A 21927-nucleotide genomic window follows, 5' to 3' on the forward strand; every position below is an offset into this window, starting at 1 on the left:
CATATATGTATGCGTTTGACAGTATTTCTTGGCTTCATTGCACTATGCTTTTTATCCACCAACGGTTTTAAGTTGGAGATATTTTGCATCAAGAAGGTCAAGATCATCAGGAAATTTGAGAGACAGAAAACCATCTTTTTGCGTAAAGATTACAAGTTCAAGTTGAAAATATGTCACCGGGATGCCATTCTTGTTTAACATTCCTTGATGGTAACGTGGCTGGTAAAAAAGCCGATAAAGTTGCTGCTATGAGAGAAACCAAAAAACACAAACCGAAAACAGCAATTTGTTTAGGACCAATGTAGGTTTCTGTGTCTCCTTCATTGTCACCCCAAGCGTTTGTCAAAAGACGGTCGTGCGTGCCAGGGTTGTGTGGTTTAAGTGAATTCTATTGGATTGGACCTCTGAGTAATAATATAGCTCATATGTGTATTGTGTACTGAATTTATGTAAAGCTTGGCAGAGAATATACAAGAAAAAAGTTTATTTTCAAAAAAAGCTGCAATATTTTTGTGGAGAACGGTGATTTTGAATAGAGTTTGGTTGGAGAGGGTAAAATTTATTCACAAATTTTACTTTGGTGCTGCACTGTTGATGCAAGGAGAGACAGTGCAGAATTTTTTGCTTTCTGTTTTTCTCTTTGTTTTATATTTGATTTTACACAAAAGTGCTGTACCTTTGGTTAAGTATGCATTCTGTACTTTGTGCCAAAGGCATACATAGCAAAAGGTTTGACTTTGCTCAAAACAGTTTTCTTTTTGGCAAAGCCTCAGGAGTGGAGCCAATATTACCTTATTTTTCGTTCGTCTCCATGGGACTCAAGAATGTGACAAAGACTTGTTACCATTCCTGAAGGATGGGGGGAATTCAACCAGGATGTTAAAACAACTCTCCTTGTCTTCAACTGCATCAAATCGAAACCAGAAAGCACCAACTATAATAAGTCGTGTCATTCTATATGCCAGTTATTATAGTCAAAAACTGGTCATTAAAAAGGGTTGAAGTGACATCTGGATTTAGATTGAGCTGGTGTTGTGGATTGGCTGAATATCAACTATCAAATATGTAGAAAGATTGGGAATTCCCTTATAAGCTGCCTCTCATTATGTACACAGTTTGGTAATTTTGGGCTATCATACAGGTGAATTCTTTTGGACCTCATGTGTGCTTCATATAAGTTGTTTGTTACAACACTAGCGTACAACTTTCCGTCCTCTTAAACTCAGTATTGTTAAAAATCTATACTTTTCAAAGACTGGTACATTTGTTTTTGTACCAGCTCTAAACATGGGTATCTCACCAGTGTTCAAAACGCCAGTATCTCAAGAGTGTTCAAACCATTGGTATCTCACCAGTGTTCAAAAACATCGGTATCTCACCAGTGTTCATGGTGTCTCACAAAAATGATGGGCAGCTAGTTGTTGGGTTCAGACACTACCAAGTCCTGAATGCCATTGTGACCTAAAAATGATCAGATTGATTTTTTTTTGGGAAATGGACTACAGTCTGTACTAATTATATTTTTAGGGAGATGACCTGGACTTGGGTACTAGAGCTGCTTTTGTGTGAGGAAATGATCAGGAAATGGCTGGCAGCACGATTTTTGTTTGCTAAGTTGAAAAGTAATTGAGGTGTATCCACATGTATGGTCGTCGCATCACTTTTCATGTAACATACAGTATGGACCAACTAATATAGTAGTATGTCCTTTTGCTGTGTCTATATTCTTAAAAGAAGTTACCAAGACTTCGTCATGAAAAGAAGGACCACTAGAGTAAATCCTTTGAAAAACAGAGTACTTCATTGCACAAAATTGTACCATTGCATTGGTACATTAAAAGAGTACAAAGTTTTGGTTAGGTATAGCTTTTGCCTTATACATTTTACTGCACTGTTAATATTACCAAATCTCGGTAACATTTCATAAGACATAACAAAATTCATCACGTTTACTGTTCTTATTCTCCACTTCTGGAAAACTATTATCAACTTAATTTCACATGCTCTGAGCTAATTCTTTTTTAAGTGTAATTCTGTTGATTTTTTTGGCGACGCCTCGAGGGCGAGCCTGCTTTGTTACATGAAAAGTGGTGCAACTGTCCATGCTTTTTGGAAGGACGTGTTACGGAAAGGAATACTATTATTGTCCACAGAGTAAAGAGGAGATGCTGAAGTAGTGATGTGTCGAGCACCAAGTATGGAGGACTTCTCTCTTGCCAAGCATTAAAAATGGGAGTATAAAAATGTGGAATTTGTTGCGAATGGCAAATAAAGACTTTGTATAGCCAACTGCTTTGCCTTGGTGTTAATTTGTAGCACTATGATGGATAAGTGTATTGAATGTGAATGAGAAATGTCACGGTCTGACTCTGCTAACTCGATTATGAATTTCTCCAGTAGTATGCTGTTTTTAGTTGCTTACTTTATATTGAATGGGGTGAGCATGCATCCCAGTATGAGCCTATTCTTTCTCCAATCTGTTCTTCTAATAGAACAATCTGTTCTTCTAATAGAACAATTCCATAGATCAACCCACTTTCAAAATGTGAAAAATGCAAATATTGGATGGACATGCAGTCTCTCATTGGTAGAACTGCTAATTACCATGCCCTCGTTGGTTGAACTGCTAACTGATGTATAGTTAGGATCTGTCTTGCTTTTGTACAGAAAAGTCTGGAAGCAGTTGATAGAGTAAAGATGTGACTGCGATTAGTGTAAATGATGAACAAACTACAGTTTTTTAAACATTAATGAATAGAGGATTTATATGATATTTTGTGTGTGTGTATGTAATGCCCTACAAGTCTGTGTGTATTTATGTGTGTGTATATGTAATGCACTACAAGTGTGTGTGTGTGTTGTATGTGATGCACTACAAGTGTGTGAGTGTGTATGCATGTGTGTGTGAGTGTATGTAATGCCCTACACGTGTGTGTATATGTATGTGTGTGTGTGTCTGTAATGCCCTACAAGTGTGTGTGTGAGTATATGTATGCCCTACAAGTGTGTGTGTGTGTAAGTATATGTAATGCCCTACAAGTGTGTACGTGTGTGAGTGTATGTAATGCCCTACAAGTGTGTGCGTGTGTGTGAGAGTATGTGATGCCCTACAAATGTGCACGTTAGTGTATGTAGTGCCCTACAAGTGTATGTGTGTGTGAGTGTATGTAATGCCCTACAAGTGTGTATGTGCGTGTGAGTGTATGTAATGCCCTACAAGTGTGTACTTGTGTGTGAGTGTATGTAATGCCCTACAAGTGTGTATGTGTGTGTGAGTGTATGTAATGCCCTACAAGTGTATGTTTGTGTGTGTAATACCCTACAGGGTATACATACAGTTGAGTTGCAAGTTATCTCATGATTTTCTTAATGCAGAATTGCCAAGAGTATATTTGATACCACCAAGCTTAAATTGTTCAATAAAATCATTATTATAATAGGTTCTGTACAAATACCAATGTACAATAACTAACCATAGTATGTTACACCAACGCACATTACTTTTCTAGCCTTTTCCCAGTCACTTGTGATTTCCTTTGTTTACATAAACAAGTACTACCCCAACCTTTTATTGCCTGTAAGGGTATAGGTACAATTTAAACTAGTTTGAGGCGTTGAAGAGTGGTTTTCCAATGGAAGCTGGTGATATAACCATTCTTTCAGCACCAGGGACAGGATCACTTTCCCAAGGTCTTCACTATGGTTAGCGGTGTAGACTATCAGTTGTGGTAAAAATGAGTGACTCGTTCTTTGTTACACCATGTTTATTCTTAATTTTTTGCTGTTGTAGAATTGAAAAAAATGGAAGGTGAACAATAACAGTAAAGATTTCATTGATAACAAACTTTGTATTTATAGGTTATTCCTTTCGTAGTTCAAATACCTTATATGGCAACTATATATAGCCTGAAAGGAAACAAAGTCCAGATTTCTCAATTTCCGCATGGTGGCGCTCGCGCACGTTGCCAACGGCATCTACTAAGTACTTCTTCAGAAAGGGCGAACAAAGCACAGTGTAAAACTTGATATACGTATATTTTACGTCATTTCCACGGGCTATGCGCTGCATTCTAAACTGTTTGTAATAGCCTTATAAACGTACTAAACTTTTCTTCTGTATTTCTATACCTTTTTTCACCAAAATACACCGCTACTTTAAAAGAAATGTCATTGAAAACTGGCGGCACTGCAAATTAATATATATAGCTACCATCTAAATCTGTTATAATGATAACGAAGTTTGGATACTCTTTGTTATGTATTGCCGTTGTTTATTATGCATAACAAAGCCACAGTTACACGATGCGTCCTACGCTTATAATGTTCGCAAGCTCCAATGCCGATGTACGAAAGATGTCTGGCTGAATTGCACTTGGACCTGGTTGCACGACTGTCTGCTATTTCTTTCCGGTTGAAGCGCCACCTTGCGGATTGGATGAAGAGTGCGCTGTGGAAGAGGAAAAAAGAAAACAGACTAAATCAGGGCTAAGTAAACACTGGGCAAACTGATTCGTAGTTTAATTCGTGTGTCTAGCTCACCGTCTTTTAAAGTAAGAGGCAATCTAGCAAGGAAATGCTGTGACTTCCAACTTTCCTATAGAATGTCTTGGGCGTTTTGTTCACTCTTGCATTGCAACAGTCAAAGTTTTTCGCTGCCTTATATCTATTTTGTCAGTATCCTTTTTGAAAAGTTGTTGTGTACTAGTATTTTTTTTTTTACTGTTGTCATTCATCAATGTCACACAAAAAAAAACGATTTTTCTAGCCTGGTCGTCTTTATTGCCTACGTAATTTTTTCCTACTTTAAGGTGGTGAAGTATTATTTTTGACCTGTGTGTCTATATTACTCTTCTCCACGCAGACGCTTGGGTCTGGCTTGTTTTATACGTATTTTAGGCGTTTTGTCGGTTTGTCTATTTTGTCACTTTTTCTTGCAATATATTGGCCTAACATGCACCAAGTAAAAACTGGCAAAATAGAAAGGCCGAAAATTACATTAAAAACAAGCCGGCACGTAACTTCTGATTGGAAAGTACATGTATGTCTGCGTGTGTTTCTCAGACTCCCAATACGAACAAGGCCACACTTCAGGAGGCCCAAAATCAACCTTGACCTTTGTCATAACAACACCTACCCACTTACTAACTATCATCATAATCCATCATGAGGTTCTTATTTTATGTTTTGAAGCAAAATCCGGACACAGACACACACACACAGACACACACACAGACACAGACACAGACACACACATACATACACACACATACACACACACACACACACACACACACACACACACACACACACACACACACATACATACACACACACACACACACACACACACACACACACACATACACACATACACACACACACACAGATAGACACACGCGCACACATACACACACACACACACTCACACACACACACGAGAGGGTCTGCCATCTTTGACTTTTCTTACCTTTGAACATCTCTGCACCATGGCTCTTGTTCCCCTGAGGTTGAGTCTTCCTTGAGGCTTCTTTAAGTTTCCTGTCGTCATCTGGAGGTGCGATGTCCAGGTTTGTAGCGCCCTGGTTCGTGTGGTCCTCTCTCCCACTCATGATGAATAGACGGCTCCTGCGTGCGTCACGGTTCGGTTTCTGCAAGGTCAAAAATCACAAAATGTTTATTTTTTATTTGATTTAATTTGATCGATCTGCACATATTAAAATCAGTTTGTGGTACATAATAGAAAAGAATAGAACAAAAAATACACGTGCTGGGGGAAGAAAAAAAGCCATGATGGCTTATACAAGGTCTTCCCCCATCTAAATGAACAAAAAATAACATAAATCTAACAATTCATAACATAATTATAGTAGTAAGTGATAACAATAACAATATTACAACAAATCAGACAATAATAATAGTAACAAAATGCTGACAAAATAGTAATTGGTTGCATATTTCATGCTCAACAGCCAATTTTGATAAACACATACACATAGGCAAACACGTCTAAAAATATTGCTAAATATTTACAAAATAAAATTTGTCTCAGAAAATTTTTCCGAAAAGTTAAAACTAGAAAGGTAACATTTGCAAGCAAATACATAATGTTTACATTTCTATGGTCTAGCCAAACAAACTACTGATCTGTTTATTCTTAATCAAACACATTCATATATACGGGACCAAGCTCTGTCCTGCCACTTGCTACATCATGTAATTGCATTAGTGTAAACACCCCTGGGTAATCATGGCGACAGCCGTCTGGTCCAGGTCATTGGCCTTTTTGTTTGGAATGGAAGAACAAGACGACATGGGGCACAAATTGTTTGTTTTCCTTCGAATTCTGTGAATGTTAACATGAAAAAAATGGACGGTAAAAGTATTGATTGGACAGCATTAGTTGTTAAGGCAACACTGCATGTGGACATTTTTTTTAGGGTAAACTGAGGTGGCAGATGTTTCTCGCAAACCAGGTATTCAAAATGGCTCTGACATTAATATTCGAGAAGTAGAATATTCCTTATTTCATTGTATGACCCTTAAAATGAAGCCCTTTTAACAAATGTGTATTACCACAGAAAAGACGACATGGTTGCTTTGTGCTATCGCTCACGATATATATTGTCAAAACATGCATGAAAGCAGAAGTGTTATGAATCCCGAAGCTTGAATGGAAACACACTGCAGATTTCTTAATTTCCGCATGGTGGCGCTCGCGCACGGTCTCAAATGTATCTACTAAGTATTTCAACAGAAAGGGCGAACAAAGCATCGTATAAAATTGTTCTTTGAAACGCTGAAACTTTAGGTTTGACACATATTGGTGCCTAGTCCTTGTAGGCATCGCGCATTACATTTTGCTGATGATGATACGAGCGCCATGCACTTCAAATACAGTATATATAGCGTTATATAGTGATCAAACCCAATATGATTTGTTCACCATCTATACGATATTAACACGTCATGTTAAAGAGAAGTGAATATTTTCGGATTCCTTAATTATATGTAACAAAGTAGCTTGAGAAAGAAGAAGTAGACGTAGTTTCTGATCATAATTAGTTCCTGTTCCCCCTTTCCCAAACCCCCCCTCCATTTAAAGAAGTATATTCGCCCAATGGACTCAGACGCTATAAAGGAACGGAATGGACAAGACGATTAACTCAATGGGGGGTCAATTTAAGTCCCATATAAATAAAGGTGTAAAATAAAGGTCTCAAAATCTATGTAATGTTAACTTTGACATTATGGCGGACGAGCATTGACTGCCAGGAATCAAGATTGTATAGACACGGGCAAATCTTCTAAAGTACTGTTTTGTGTTTTACTAGGTTTAGATTGGAGAGCAAGGGTTTAAGAAACATCAGGAATTGATAAATGATACCCAAAATATCAACATAAAAAAAAGGCGAGAAAGCTGTGAAATTTGCACCTAGAACTGCCCCCCCCCCCCTCCATCTCTTCTCTACCCGGCATCCTTCCTGGTATTTTCCAAAAGAGAATGCCGTCAAAAATATCAGAACGTAACGTTACCTCAGCCATAGCCATGGTTGCGATGACAATATCGGAGAGCTATGGCCCGTATCCTGTCCTTTTTCGTTCTGTCTCCATCTAACGTTAGACAGTAGCTGACTATCATCTTCCGCTACTGAAATACGGAACGAGTACATCATGTACTATGCCATTCATCCAGTCATATGGCTAGAACGTCATCAGTTTCAACAGAACTTCCAAATATGGAAGGCTGACGCCATCATTGTTCGTGATTCTTAATAGTCTTTTATCGTATAACGCTGAACGAAAAAGCGGAAGATGATGTCATGAATTTCCCAAGGGAACGCCAGGCGGCGCTTATACCTCATTCGCCAGCTTCCCCTCTTTTCAGTGTGATAATGTATACTGTAAATGCATCTAAGTTCGCGTGGCTTTTATTTCGCGCTAAGGCGAAAATGGAGTGTTCGCGGTGGTTTTAAGTTTGCGGCAGCGTTATACCTACATACTGTCACAGTATTAGACAAAAATGTTCGCGGTGGTGTTAAGTTCGCGGTGAAATGGTCGCCGCGAAAACCGCGAACATAAAACCACAGTATGTCAAGGTAGTGACTTTAATCTGACTGAATCGGCTATTTTGCCGGTAGAGATCCCGTCGGAGTCTGTAAATTTTCAGATATTCATGATCACTTAAAAGACAAAGCTTTTTTTTTAAACTTCGTGTCACTTTAGATTAATGGTTTGACTTATAATTTAGGATTTATGATTGGGACGACTTTAACAGGTTCCTAGTATCCTAATTGTCGATTGGATCCGACTTCCGGCGATTCTGCTAGATCGCGATCTGTTTCCTGGCATCACAATGTATAGACAAACTAAGGTTTTATTTTCTAATTCCAGGAAGGTACGAAAATGTACCGCAAAACGTTTAAATGGGATCTGCTACTCAGTTACCCATTCAATGCAATCGGGCCGTATGATTTTTAAATTTATGTAACCCGATTTTGAAACGAACTGAAGCGTCTACCTCCTGAACGTTATAAAGGTCTGACATGCAGTTTGTCAGTCAGTCGCCAGATGTCGCTGTGGTCATGTCGGTATGCACGTGCATCCAAACAACAACTCTGCCTAACTAGTTGTAGCTTTGTGACAAATAATTGGAGCTCACCATTAACGTCCAAACATTTTATTAACCAGATGTTTCAATCAACATAAACACCTCTAATCTAAGAAAAGAAGACGGGTTACGAGCCGTGAAAATTTATGCAGCAAATTGGGCACTATCGTTCTCATTTCTCGACTGTCGCGGGTACATAATATATGCATTTTATGGAAAAGGCGCCAAAACGGAGAAAAAAGGAAGACGGCACAATACACATAGACGGAAATTCCCCCTATCGCTTGGCGCACCCCTCTGGCTGACGTGTACCAAACAAAAAGGAGCTGTTCTCTTCAACACACACCCGCCCTCCGTCTATCTAAAAAATACTAGCAGGATGCCACGATACATATAGGATATATAACTACATGTCTGTAAAACGAAACAAAGAATTAAACAAAGCTATCAGGATATGTGAACGTTAGAAAGATCAGAAAATTGTTTGTCAGCATGAAAACACCGGTACGTTTTGCAGGTTTTTTTTCTGTTAACAATCCATCCCATGATTCTTCGGGTGTCTTTTTTTTTACCGATGCGCATTCTTTGCAGTGACGTAGATTAAAATCCAAACGAGCGCAAGCTTTTCACTTAACACCGTCACGTAGACCAGAGGTTATATACACCACTTTTTCGGATACTTAGAGAAGAATAAGATCATGGCACAGGGGTACAAATACGGCGGCCCAGGTAGTGGAAATAATGGAAACTTCGATCCAAATCGCAACAGCGGGTCGACGGCACAGGGCTTTAAGTACCAGCCTGGAGGTAAGGTGGAAAACCGCGACAGTAAAAACAGGAAGTCATTATGGAAGAATCAATGCGTAGAAACGTTCATCTTGTAACATTTATGAAAAAATCTGCAAGATGCTCAAAGATATATATCAGTGAATGTTTTCAAGACTATGCCGTATAGCTGTGTTAAAAACTAAGTTCGAAAGTGTCGGCAAAGACGAACTTGTTCAACCCCCAGCCCATCTTCCCGTCTTTATATGAGAGATTGTTTCCCTAAGAATGGAGCCCAAAGGATTAAGAAACATACTAATACGATACATTATAATGATACCAAAGATACCAAAAGAAAATGTATCATGGCTGGTATTTTCTAAAATAACCCGAGCCGTTATCGTCAAAATATTCGCGAAGACTGGCAACAACAAGATGACGAACCCACCGCCATCTTGCCTCCCTTTGTCAGAAAGAGCTGCCACAACAAAGATTCTAAAAAAGGACGTTGCCCTGCGTGTGTTTTTCCAATTTTGTCTAGATTAATGTGACGTTTTGTTAATTTTTTGTTTTATTTTTATTCACAGTTCCTTTGGCTCCCTCCGATTTGAGGTGGGAAGTTCAGTCGCACGAAGAGGCCAGTGTGTTCTGGACGCTACCGTCTGGCCAAGGCATCACTTCAGTCAAAGTTCAGCTTTGGAAGCCATGGGGTTCCAAATGGATGATATCTGCCGAGAAGGATTTTGATAACAGCACTCAAGCAGTTAACGTCAAAATCAACGGTCCTTTGGAAAACCACAAAGTGCAAGTACAGGCCATCAACATCTTCGGAATTGGAAAGGCTGCGAGTATTAGGTACTACGAATATTTGATCTTCATTGAGAAATGTTTGAGTTGGGTAACCCCATGACACCCTAATATCCAACCGAAAGTGTTGCGTTTTTTTTTTTTACCAAATACGACATTGAAATTCTGAAGCAACAAATAAAAATACGTATGGAGTCTTTTTTTTCATGATTCCTCCCAAGCTGTTTGGATGTACTGTATCGTGAATGTATGTTTAATAACATCATCCTATTGCCACACTCTTACATATGCCCGTCTAGGTTATCCTAAATTGGAATGTAAGCGATTAGAATGGGATATATCTTCAAACTGTGAAAAATGATTTGGGTTTGAATTATTTTCTATAACACAAAGACCTGTGTCGTGAAATTAACATAGCACAGATTAAAAGTTATGGTCTGAAGACAATCAACAGTACGGAAAACCAGTTCATGTAGCATCATGTTTCATTGTTTACAATAAACGACATGAAAACCACTTCAAACTGCCAGGTAAGCACAGCATTAAGTAAGCCCTCTGACTGAAAATCATCCAAGTGAACAACGTAACGCTACCGTGCAAGTTTTCCTAGTTGACAACTTCTGCTCGCCTTTTTCGAAATTCGCACACCTTTGGGTTATCAAAATATCTGACAGAGACGAACAGTACAGACAAACTATCCATGGGTGGGAATTTTAGCACTAGTTCGTGAAAGAAAACATGAATGATTTTGACATTCATATGTATAAACATGTATGTTGATATTTATTGTCTACAGACTTGGATACATGTAGTCGCATGTGGACAGGCGATTCAGAATGCTGTGAACTTCTACCACGGCCATGAGACCATCAAATTTAAGATGTCAAACCCAATAAGCTAGAATTCAGATTCAGCATTCAGAATAGAGTAGTCACATGATACACTGTTCTATAAATGCATTATCAAGTATATGCTTGAAAAATGAAATAGCTGTACTTCTTTGTAGTTTTGTAGTATTGGCTATGATAGATAGTAATATGAAATTGTCAAACAGAATATACTGAACCAACCCCATAGCTTCTCTATGCTATTATTCAACACAGTCTAAAACAACATATTTATATACATATTGTATAATATGTATTTACTTGCTCACTAACTGTATGCTAAATATACTATAATAGAACGTACTGAAACAATTGTATCTTTAGAATACTACAAACGTATGCCTTCTGTTCGTTCATTTAGTTATTATACTGTAAAACAGGGAAATATATCGAGGGCATATGATATATATAACATTGCACTAACTATATATATGATAAATCCGGCGTTATCTAATATGTCAGAGATAACAAAAGGTCCTAAGAAAACTATCTATAATCTATAACCCTCATTATAGTGGACTGATATCACCTATGGTATCTGTAAGTTATATTCTATAACGATTTCTACACATGTCAAGATGGTTGCATTCAACTAAATATAATTTTGTGCGAAGTAAAGACATACAACGAAACGATATCACTTATGATATCTGTATTTATATTTCATAAAGTTGTCTACACAAGATGTATAAATATCACTTCTCTGTTGTTATAACGATTTTAACATCAAGCATTCAAGTCGATGTATTTTTTCTGAGGACTGGAAATTGTTGCATAATGCTTCAATGTTCTACCAGTGTTACAAAAATCCTGCTGATAAATTTTGCATATATTTTCTAGGGTAGGTCTGGTACTGAATTGCAAAACACACGTTAGATTTTAAGTTTATCTTTTCACCATTACCTGTTATTCGTTTTATAAGTCATTCTTGATGTGGTTGGTGTGGATATAAGTTAATACTGCTATTATCACACTGTATTTGTTTGAATCAATTATCAAAATACATGTTAGATGTTCAGAGTTAGCCTTATGTGTTCTTTTGCCTAGAGTTTAGTTTTAGTACTCTTAAATCGATAGAATTTTCATATTATCAATGGTTTGTAGCAAATATCATGCATTATAAGAGATTTATGAACTTCTCATGAGTCTTCTTTCTTAGCTTGACATTATATGAAGTATTTTAACAATTCTCTTGCAAGATCTCGATGAGTAAACCTGTCCAGATTTTTGTTACTCTGCTACTTTGAAAGCAGTACAGAAATTCATAGAATCTAAAAAAAATTAAAAAAAACATGACAAGCTCGGCGAAAGACAAGTTCTAAGTGCTTTCAATACTAAATTGTCTAATTAAAAGCAGTGTATGGATCGTATCTGGACTGAAAACAAATACATGGCGACATAATAAGGGGCAAAATGCAGTGAATAAAAGGGACTAAAAGATTGAAAGATCGTCTCAAATGTGACAAAATTAACATAACTAGGATTCATTGCCGCATAACTAGATTGTAAAATGAACGGTAGAATATGCCTAGAAACGTCACGCAGCATTCAATCAGTTGAAACGCTATGCAACATTGCAGGCAAACAGTATGCCCCCCCCCCGTAGTACTAATGTACGCCGTTCAAAACAAAGCAGTTCCCTTCAGCGGACAAACCCCCCAGGTCCGGAGAGAAACAACAATGACGTTATACTCTCAACCAACATTTAAAAAAAGTTTAAGTCTGCGCATGACTACGGCTGATCAACTGGGGGTTCCCAGACAAAAAGTATTCCGTAACTTTTCCTGACCGAATTTTTTCATAAAGGCTAGTAGGAATTGAAAGACGGAGACTGGTTACGAATAGATATCAACGCAAAATGGCACAAGGAAATAAAGCACATATTGACGACGTGGTTTTAGCGGTCGAAAGCGAAGAAAACCGCTCCCTTGGGACTACAGCACAGGGTTACCCGTACGGAACACAAGGTGCGTTTAAACTAGAACAATTAGAACAAATGAAACTTTATTGCACAACAATTGTACAAGAAACACAATATCTTTTGAAAAAAACATAGATCTAAATTTCTTTTATAGAAATTGGTAAAAAAAATTCCGAATTGTAAGCAATCCATTGCATGTATTGAAATGAATGGTGATATACATAGAGGGACAAATTTCTATTGATAAAAGTAATCATAACATGGAAATACCATCTCACATGTGCCAAGATCGAACCAAGTTATGTACATGAGTAAAACGAATGGGAAGAAACAGATGGAAACATGTTGACGTATCAATTGAAATATACAGGTAAATAGTATACCCCCTCCCCCAGGAGCATACTAGCTGGTAAACACTACATGTACATAATCGACCTGGAGCTGTTCCCTTATGTGAACACCCACCCCATGTCAAGAGAACAACAATGTTCAATGACGTGTCAATCTGTCAAGCTACACTCCAAAAAGAAAAGAAAAAAGAATCTCTGCGCATGACCAATGAAAAGCATGCAACTGGGGTTTCCCACGTAAAAACAGGCCCGACAATTTTCCTTAGCAAAGTTTGTATAAAGTTATAACAGAAAACGGACCGGAGACTGGTTACGTATCGGTATCATCGCTAAAATGGCACAGGGAAACAGATCATATGGTAGCGACTTTGACGATGTAGTTGTGCCGATAGAAAGCGAAGAGAATCGTTCCCTAGGCACCGGGGCACAAGGGTACTACCGTCCACGAAGAGGTACGTTGAAAGTAATAAATACCTCATAGACATGGACGGGATAAGTTAGAGTTTAGGCCCTCCCGTTCAATTCACTAGCTAGCGCTCTCCAACCAAGCTTTCGTTAATTCATCATGCAGTAGATTATTTTTCATTGCCAGGTGAGCATGGAACTTATAATTATGGGGCTAATAGTTTTTACCTATAACGTTACATCCAGTAGTTATCATGATATTCCCCACACAACACTTCACTTTATAGAGAACGGTGACTAAAAACGTTTACTGTTGTAAACAATTTTTCGAAAATTTACCTACCGCATGAAATGCCGTTTCGATTTTGTACACGTTAGCTTTAAATATGGATAACAGTACAAATATGTACAGCAAATGGCTGCTACAACGTTGTTGCTGTTGTGTAAAATAAAAGCCCTTTTTTAAGCCCATGTATTTCTATTTCAGCGCCTGCATATCGCAACTATTACCACATCGACGATTCCGGTGAGTTTGCTACAGATATTTTAAAGGAACATTATTATAAACTTAGTTTCACTTGAGCCCGCTTTTTAGAATAACTGTCGGTTAACTGTTTTTTACATGAATGAAGTCAAGATGGACAAGTTCACTCGAAGCGTTCATGAAAAATCAATGTTTAGAATAGCATGGATTTTAATTACAGCGATGAGGCTTTCTGTGAAATTGTTACAATAGTTGTATGTAAATTTGTTTTTCATGGTTTCGGTCGCAAGATACGCAGGCGCACTAGCACGTAGTGATATATAAAACCACTCTGTGAAAATCAGCGATATCTTTCGTCAATTTCACAATCTGTGAAATGGCGAAGGGCAACAAGAGCCATGGTAGCGACGGAAATGGTACATTTTGATTTCTAAATTCCTCTTATTCTTTCATACATCATTATGTTAAGTTTTGCAGCAATTTGAATAAACTACATGCATAAGGAGCTAAAAGAAACAGAATACTCCCTAGGCAGAGTTTACCACAACTTTATTTTACTTTTCTCTCAACAAAAAAAATGTTAACTCGATGATTGTGTTCCTTTTTTTCTCAACAGAAAGCTGTGACTGTTTCCCAAATAACACAAAAATACAGCTCCAGGATAGTCGTACCTCTACCATGAAGGATCTAAAGCCCGGGGACAGGGTCCAAGTCACCAAGCCCGATGGAAGCCTTGCGTACAGTCCGTTCCTCGCCATGCTTCACCGCGAGCCCGACAAAAAGGCAACGTTCAGGCAAATCTACGTCGAGGAGAAGAAAGAGCCGATTCGTCTGACCAATTATCATCTGATATATGCTACTAAAAACCCACAAGGAAGAACAGGTAGGTTTTTCTCCATAAAATTTACCCTAGGGACTATTTTGGGGGTTTGTTCGCAGGACACGGTAGCTGATATTTTCCTGCTTTTGGACAAAACAAAATGGCGCTTCTTCCCCTTTCTTCCTTTTTTTGCTAAGTCACTAAAACTGTGTTATCCCCCCCCCCCAACTAGGGCGTCCTGTTTTTGCCAAAGACGTGGAAGAGGGGATGTTCGTCTTTGTGGCCGATGAAGAAAGGAAGAACGTGGTCCCGGCCAAGGTGCGAGAGGTCCGAGAGACCGAGGCAACTGGATTCTGCGCCCCGCTAACTAAAGAAGGATCCATCATGGCGGACGGCGTGGCTGCCTCGTGTTATACCATTGTTGACCACGACCTTTCTCATAAGGCCTTCTGGCCGCTCCGTCTCCGGTACGTGCTAAAGTCAGCCTTTGGAGGCGTGGGGAAAGAGAAAAAAGTGGCCAAAGTTGGCATACACTGGTATGCCAAGGGCCTGATGAAAGTAAACAAGTTTCTGTTCCGTGTGCAGCCTGTTACAGCTATGTAGAAGGGCCCGGGTACCTATGTCTTTAAGCCAGAAGCATGGCACTAAAGATGAAACAGATGTTTTTGCTTAAACAGACGTATAGCTTGAGTGAATAGTATAAAATTTCTACAGAAGTGTATAGGACAAACGTACTTCCTAAGCTACTATTGCTACGGCATGAATCTGTTCACTGTTGTATCTCACTTTGTTGTTTTTCTTCTCGATCAAGTTATTGCTGTTATAAACAAGCTGCGCTAATTTCGGTATGTTCGGGATATTTGTACAACATCCCCGAAACGACAAATGTATATGCATGTAACGTTTGATGTTTGATGCCAAGAAAATGTGATCAAAGAAACTCTAAAACTCACCCCAAAAAATGTTTTTGAACACATGCTATCCAGCTCGTGTAAACTCAGTAAGAAGATTTTACAGAATGTTCAAGAATGTTTGTCATCTTTGCCATATCTAGCGTTTTCTTCCTGTCTTAGCGTATACATTAGAGTACATATGGCATTTCTTTGGTCTGTTTACTGGTGAATATTGGATTTAAAGTGAGGTGGCACAAGTAACAGCAGCCGCCGGCATTAAACCATGTAGTATGTATGGCTACTGTAATGACACTACAATCAGCGAATTCTAAACCTCTGTACTTTGATCTAGACTGTAATACCATACTTCAACTTCTGCTATACGCAATAAAACAGTCAGTTTTTCCATGAGTTCTACTTTTTCTTGAACAAAGCGAAGGAACCACCGTAGAAACTGCACATAACGTTACACACGTGAACGTTGATTATAAATGCTGTACGAAAATTTACGTACTAAGGCAAAGGGCATAACTCCTAATTGCGTACAAAGAGAGACTGTGTCCAACATGCCATAATGATGTTGAAAACGACTTTCACTTCATTATGGACTGTCCAACTTATGCTGATGACCGACAAAAATTGTTACAATCCATTGTATGTACGTCCGACACAAGATTACCACCTACCAGGACAAAAATATTTCATAGGATATTAGCATGTCCTGTTCATATGTAGGCAAATTTATATATATAACTCAGTGCAAAAACGAGACAGTATTATAAATTCCTGATGACACAGCATACTGTTACCGACAAACTGTTTTAGAGCATTAGCATGTACATTATTCTATAGATTATCTCTACTGTTAGTCATAGCTCAAATATTAGCAATAGTTCGACTTTCCTGTGCGTACGTTGCCATACATTGTACCAGATACAATTGTCGCGCAATAAAGTTCTTCTTCTCCATATGATATTTCTCCAAATTTGGCGTTGGTGGGAACTACCATTTATCATTTCACAGTCTATATGCTTTGTTGACGAAACATTACGATGGTGAAGAATAGCACTGCCTTGGTGAAAGGAAGGTCGACCAATTTTGACCCCAAACCCAAGAGATCGCCTTACTCTTTGCTGTTCCATCCTATTTTCATGCTCCCTTTGAATTTTTTAATAAGTAGACGGACTGTTTTCGACAAACAGAGATTATCCCGTGAAAATACAGCTCATTTAGAGACACTAAAGTTTATCAAAAAACCTGCTAGCACAAAGCACAGAAAATATAAGGAACGACCCTCTATTCTGACCACGATTGGCAGTAGATAGAGCAAGTTTAGAGGGGGGCACGCCATAGAAGGTTACATCCCATTGAAGTACACAACATGGCCTATCTGTCTGTAGTATCAGATATGGTGACTGTGAATTATTAAGAATTCTGTAATAATTGCCATCCCAAAAAATATCAGTTGTCATGGAAACACTGGAATTGTTGAAACTCGTCTATGATAAAATGAAACAACTTGAACTACATGTAGCAAGCAGTGAGATAACTCAAAATTTCCCAATAGACAACATACATGATCAAAGGTTTGAGGTTTGATATGATTTGACTTATTAGATATTATACATTGTGAATTATCACTTCGAAATTTTGTTGATTTGCCTAAGATTTTATTTATGCTAAATTATTGGTGTCTAAATTTAGAAAGGATCCACTTGATACTGTTTTTATATGGAAATGAATAAAACAAAATACGAATATTATAGGGGGTTGAATTACATGTAGATAATCCCATATAACAGCTATGTATATTATTTAATCAAATATGATTATGACAAACAATGATCTTCCCATTCTAAGGCGTAGCTTAAATTTGTTTCTAGTTTTTGGTCTCTCTCTCAGCATATTTCCTCATCTTTCCCCAGCAAAAAAGAACAAAAAAGGCAAAAATTCCACAAAACACATATTCATATGATAGGTTATATTTACAAATATGACATATAAAATAATTCATTACAGTCAAGTGAAAAAAGACTCTTAAGGCTGTATCTTCAATGGGTTCTAGTGTGTTTCTGTGTCGCAGACTTGAGTGAGAAACCCCTTTTTCTGGGCCCCAGTCTGATACACCACCCTCCACACAGGTGCACTGTGTCCAAACATTCCAAGGACATCAATCAGCTGAAACCCCTCAAGTCTTTGTCTTGATAAAAATGGTTTCCTTAGCAACAGAAAGGTGTCATGACCCCTCATTGAAACTTATTCACCTACAACAACTCAGAGATTTAAAATCTCACTTGGTCAAAATTTTCAACTGACCAAAATTCGCTTCGACGTTGATGTTTTGCTCACACATCGACGCACATTTTGACTACTTTTTCGTTCATGTCCGTAATTTTGTTGGGATTTTCTCATAGATATATTAAAAATCTCTTGACAGGTTGTCGTACCCATCAATCAAAATGACGGCACCTAAATACCTCACTACAAAGGTATGTTGTAAAGCGATGCTTGGCTACAAGCGTACCCTTACAAACGACCGCACCTTTTGAAAGGGGCCTTCGCAACCGGACGCACTCCAACCGACGCTACTGCTCTAAAGCTAAACAAACACGGAAACCATAAATCTGGAAACCCAAACATCAAAATCTTCGACTAAATCAAATCAGTAATCCATCATAAGTAAAAGAAATCAAGAAATATTTATCATGATATAGTTAAGCCACCAAAATGGGTTAAGGGGAAGGCAAAACACCTTAGGTGTCGGCCTCACAAAAGGACACGTACTCGGATATTTGAGTGAAGGACAAGGGGACAGACACAAAATAGATTACAAATATGAGACATAATCTTTTTTTCCAACAAGACAAAGTGACTTTCTAACAAAAAATATTGAACAGAATACTAAGAACTTGATTGGTCTCTCTTAAAAGGCAGAATTGGTTCTTCAGGACATTCGACGAAATAACTTCGACTACGTTGTGAGGCCTTTGGCATATCATTTGTCCGACGTTATATCGTTTGTAGTGCTAAGAACAATTTATGGTCGAGCTTCGGTAGGATTTGTGACCACCTAATTTGAATACATGTCAGACACGAAAACAAGGCTACGCCGTTATTAAGGTCTGGCATTCCCCCCACCAAAATACAGGTGTATGTCACCGTGTCGCGAAGCTAGACTTAACCGACTTTCGAGAACACTCTAGTCCCAAAAAGAACATCACGAACAACATAACAAATTTCCTGTGAGAAAGACTAAGAAAAAAGGCTGACTAATGCCGATAGTCTTTCAAGGCCACTCGACACGTGAAGACCTCTTTCTAGGCCCCCGACAAAATGGCCTCTTGTCCGGGGAGTTGGCCACAGAACGCAGACACAATATTACAACCTACATTGTCTCTGCCTCATGGCTCTAAACGAACCACTATTCTTCGTCGAAAAACAACCTCAAATTGACTAAAGCTCTAGCCTACAAAATAACGTTCGAAAATGCAAGACTATTAAAAAAGGCACGGTAGATATGATCCAGGGTGCTCGCTATACCATAAACAATGCGACAAACACTAAAACTAGATGTCAACAAGTCGTTCAATATTATCGTTCATACTTGTTATATATCCAGTGTGCTTTAATGATATGGCAACTATTTTTCTAACGTTAGTTTCGTCTGTTTTGTCAGAGAAAATGAGTAGTTGCTGTGGTAAACTGTAGTGTTTAGTCCAAGTGTATACAAAGGCCGGCATTGTATGAAATAAAATGGAACTCACCAAACGTTGAACTCCTCTTGAAGGCCTAGACGCCCTGAATCAATCGTGTACAAATTCTGAACTGTTTTCCGATGGGAAAATAATCCAAATGGTTCAGAATCGAGTAACGTCTTGGTGGCTGACTGCGAAGGTCCAAGTGTCCTGTCGAGTAAAGAACGTGTAAATAATCCAGTCAAGAAACGGATACAACCTGTTCGACTATATGTTATTGTTAGAGGGCGTGGGGTAGAGTATAGGGCTGTGCCTGGCGTAACTAATTCGGGTCTTAGTCAATGGAGTGATCGAGTGTTTTCATGTAACTTGTCCTGAATGAAAATTAAAAAAGATGTTGGTGTTGCTGTTTCTGTGTTTTAGTTTTGTCGTGTAGTCTTACGAGTCAAAATTACTGAGGATATACAGCAGGCTTAATCGTAAGGAAACTGTATACAGTGAAACCTGTATTCAGCAACCACTAAAGGGACTGATGGAAAATGTTTGCTGAGCACAGGGTGGGGTTAACTATGTAAAAATGGACGGGACTGTTTTAATGTAGCTTGTGGCTGGAGGTGGTTGCTTTCGCCAGGTGGTTGCCTGACCAGGATTGACTGTACTAGACTCTACGCTCAGTAAAACACTCAAAATAAGATATATGCTTTCCTTAAAAATAATACATACACTGTCATTGTGTGGACCTCTTAGTGAAAAACAGCTATTCTCGCATGTATATACAGAATATATAGACAATATATGATTTTATTTGTAAATGTGTTTGGAGTCATGATATACATAAGAGTGGAATTGTCTAGAAGTATGATAGGCTTTGCAACGTGAATAACTCATACATTCATAATATTTGTCTTTCTTGAGCACTACATGTATGCTTTTAGACAATATCCTTGCCTATGCGCATGTAACCTTAAATACAGTAAATTGATTGCATGAAATTACAGTCACCAAGAAGACAGAGTATGTTGTAAGTATAATGTATATCTGACAGCCAAATTTGGAGCGGCCATCTTTGTCGCAACGTACCGTATATACACATAACATGTAACTCTCACAAATAATTGTATAACTATTCCATATCTTTGTATTTGGTATCAGCGATGTATGTAAATTCATACTGTCGTACTAGATCTGAGCATGATTTCTAAATAGATATGAAAATTCATTTTTTTAGCTTAGTCAGTAATCTGAGATTTATAGATATTACTGATAGTCAAACATGATAGAAACTTTGTCTTCTTTGAAGTCAGTAGAATTTTCATAAAAGTCGTCAGAAAAGTTTGTTAGTTTCGTAAACAACAGTGACTTCATGGGAAAAATATGTCAAGAAATAATGTCATGCAAAAGTCGACCAATGAGATGGTTACAAGTACTATACAAGCTCAATTTGGGGGATCCCCGGACAAAAACAACAGACAAAGGCGAATTTTTGAGTTGGAGACCTACTTCGTGTCAGATTTTGATAGACGAAATCATTTTGAAGAATACACTTTTCAGAACTTTTTTTTCGATTGAACAAATCATGAATGAAGAAACCGAAATCGTCCTTGTAGTCGTGGTTGTTTTTTTGATTATTTACTTCGTCGCACAAGGGTGCAAGTCGCCTGGTAGTGGCGGAGGGCACGGAAATGGCGGCGGTAACAACACCACTGGAAGTAGCAGCCAGGGGTCCAAGTGTGTCATTCTGTGAGCTGCCGTGGACATCTATATTGTAATTAAATTTAATTTTCTTCCCTTTTTGTTATCGTTTGTAGTGAGTACGTTTGTAGTAACATTTAGGCGTATGCAAAGTAAAGCTGGTATGTAATTCAGGCACGACATCGACAAAATGCCTAGGATTGCGCTGCCTGACTAGCGGTTATATTTTCAGAATCCGATAAAGGATTGAAATGCTACCTTAATAGATTCAGAGATTTTTGTTCCAAATGGCAGCTTTACAGAAAACAAAAGTAATTTTCTTCAACAAATCTGGCTGGTCAATTACGAACAGTCTCGTTTAAACACTGCAGATAAACCACCCAGCCGTTTTTGGAAAACTCGTCTTTACAATACAAACTTTTCTACCAACCAAAACGTCAAAAATGCGTCCTTTATTCTTTTACGAACATTAACGAACAAAAATTGTACGATTTTAGCTTCAAGATAGCTTCAAATTTTGGAATGTACTAAAATGAGTGTATCTATCAATCCAAATTTTGTAGATCAGTGAAAAGTAGTGTGACAGATATTCAAACATAA

General features: G+C 38.2%; 1 protein-coding gene and 2 long non-coding RNA genes across 4 annotated transcripts; 2 read left to right on the forward strand and 1 right to left on the reverse strand.

Moving 5' to 3' along the window:
* Positions 1-3746: 3746 nt before the first annotated feature.
* Positions 3747-5638, reverse strand: LOC136429362 (uncharacterized). Its single transcript, XR_010754753.1, has 2 exons — positions 5468-5638; positions 3747-4447 (listed from the first exon to the last, which is right to left on the reverse strand). It is a non-coding gene; the product is annotated as an uncharacterized lncRNA (long non-coding RNA).
* Positions 5639-9193: 3555 nt separating this feature from the next.
* LOC136431493 (uncharacterized) lies at positions 9194-12202 on the forward strand. The gene is made up of 2 exons (XR_010755074.1): positions 9194-9415; positions 9961-12202. It is a non-coding gene; the product is annotated as an uncharacterized lncRNA (long non-coding RNA).
* A 1352-nt stretch (positions 12203-13554) lies between these two features.
* LOC136429363 (sonic hedgehog protein-like) lies at positions 13555-15930 on the forward strand. Of its 2 annotated transcripts, XM_066419205.1 has the most exons (4): positions 13555-13790; positions 14231-14269; positions 14844-15110; positions 15280-15930. In XM_066419205.1, exons 1-4 carry the CDS (start codon positions 13673-13675, stop codon positions 15648-15650), a joined length of 795 nt encoding a protein of 264 aa, XP_066275302.1. In that variant the 5' UTR covers positions 13555-13672; the 3' UTR covers positions 15651-15930. The 2 variants fall into 2 exon arrangements, with proteins under 2 accessions (XP_066275302.1, XP_066275303.1); XM_066419206.1 differs by lacking the exons at positions 13555-13790; positions 14231-14269 and adding an exon at positions 14567-14643.
* Positions 15931-21927: the final 5997 nt, after the last annotated feature.

Source organism: Branchiostoma lanceolatum, chromosome 3 (assembly GCF_035083965.1).
Source record: "Branchiostoma lanceolatum isolate klBraLanc5 chromosome 3, klBraLanc5.hap2, whole genome shotgun sequence".
In the NCBI taxonomy this organism is placed as follows: Eukaryota; Metazoa; Chordata; class Leptocardii; order Amphioxiformes; family Branchiostomatidae; genus Branchiostoma; species Branchiostoma lanceolatum.

Coding starts and splice junctions, on each gene's coding strand:
- LOC136429363 (XM_066419205.1), top strand. CDS start 13,673: ATGGCACAGGGAAACAGATCATATGGTAGCGACTTTGACGATGTAGTT. Junction 14,270..14,843: donor TTACCACATCGACGATTCCG/GTGAGTTTGCTA, acceptor TTTTCTCAACAG/AAAGCTGTGACTGTTTCCCA. Junction 15,111..15,279: donor AAACCCACAAGGAAGAACAG/GTAGGTTTTTCT, acceptor CCCCCCAACTAG/GGCGTCCTGTTTTTGCCAAA.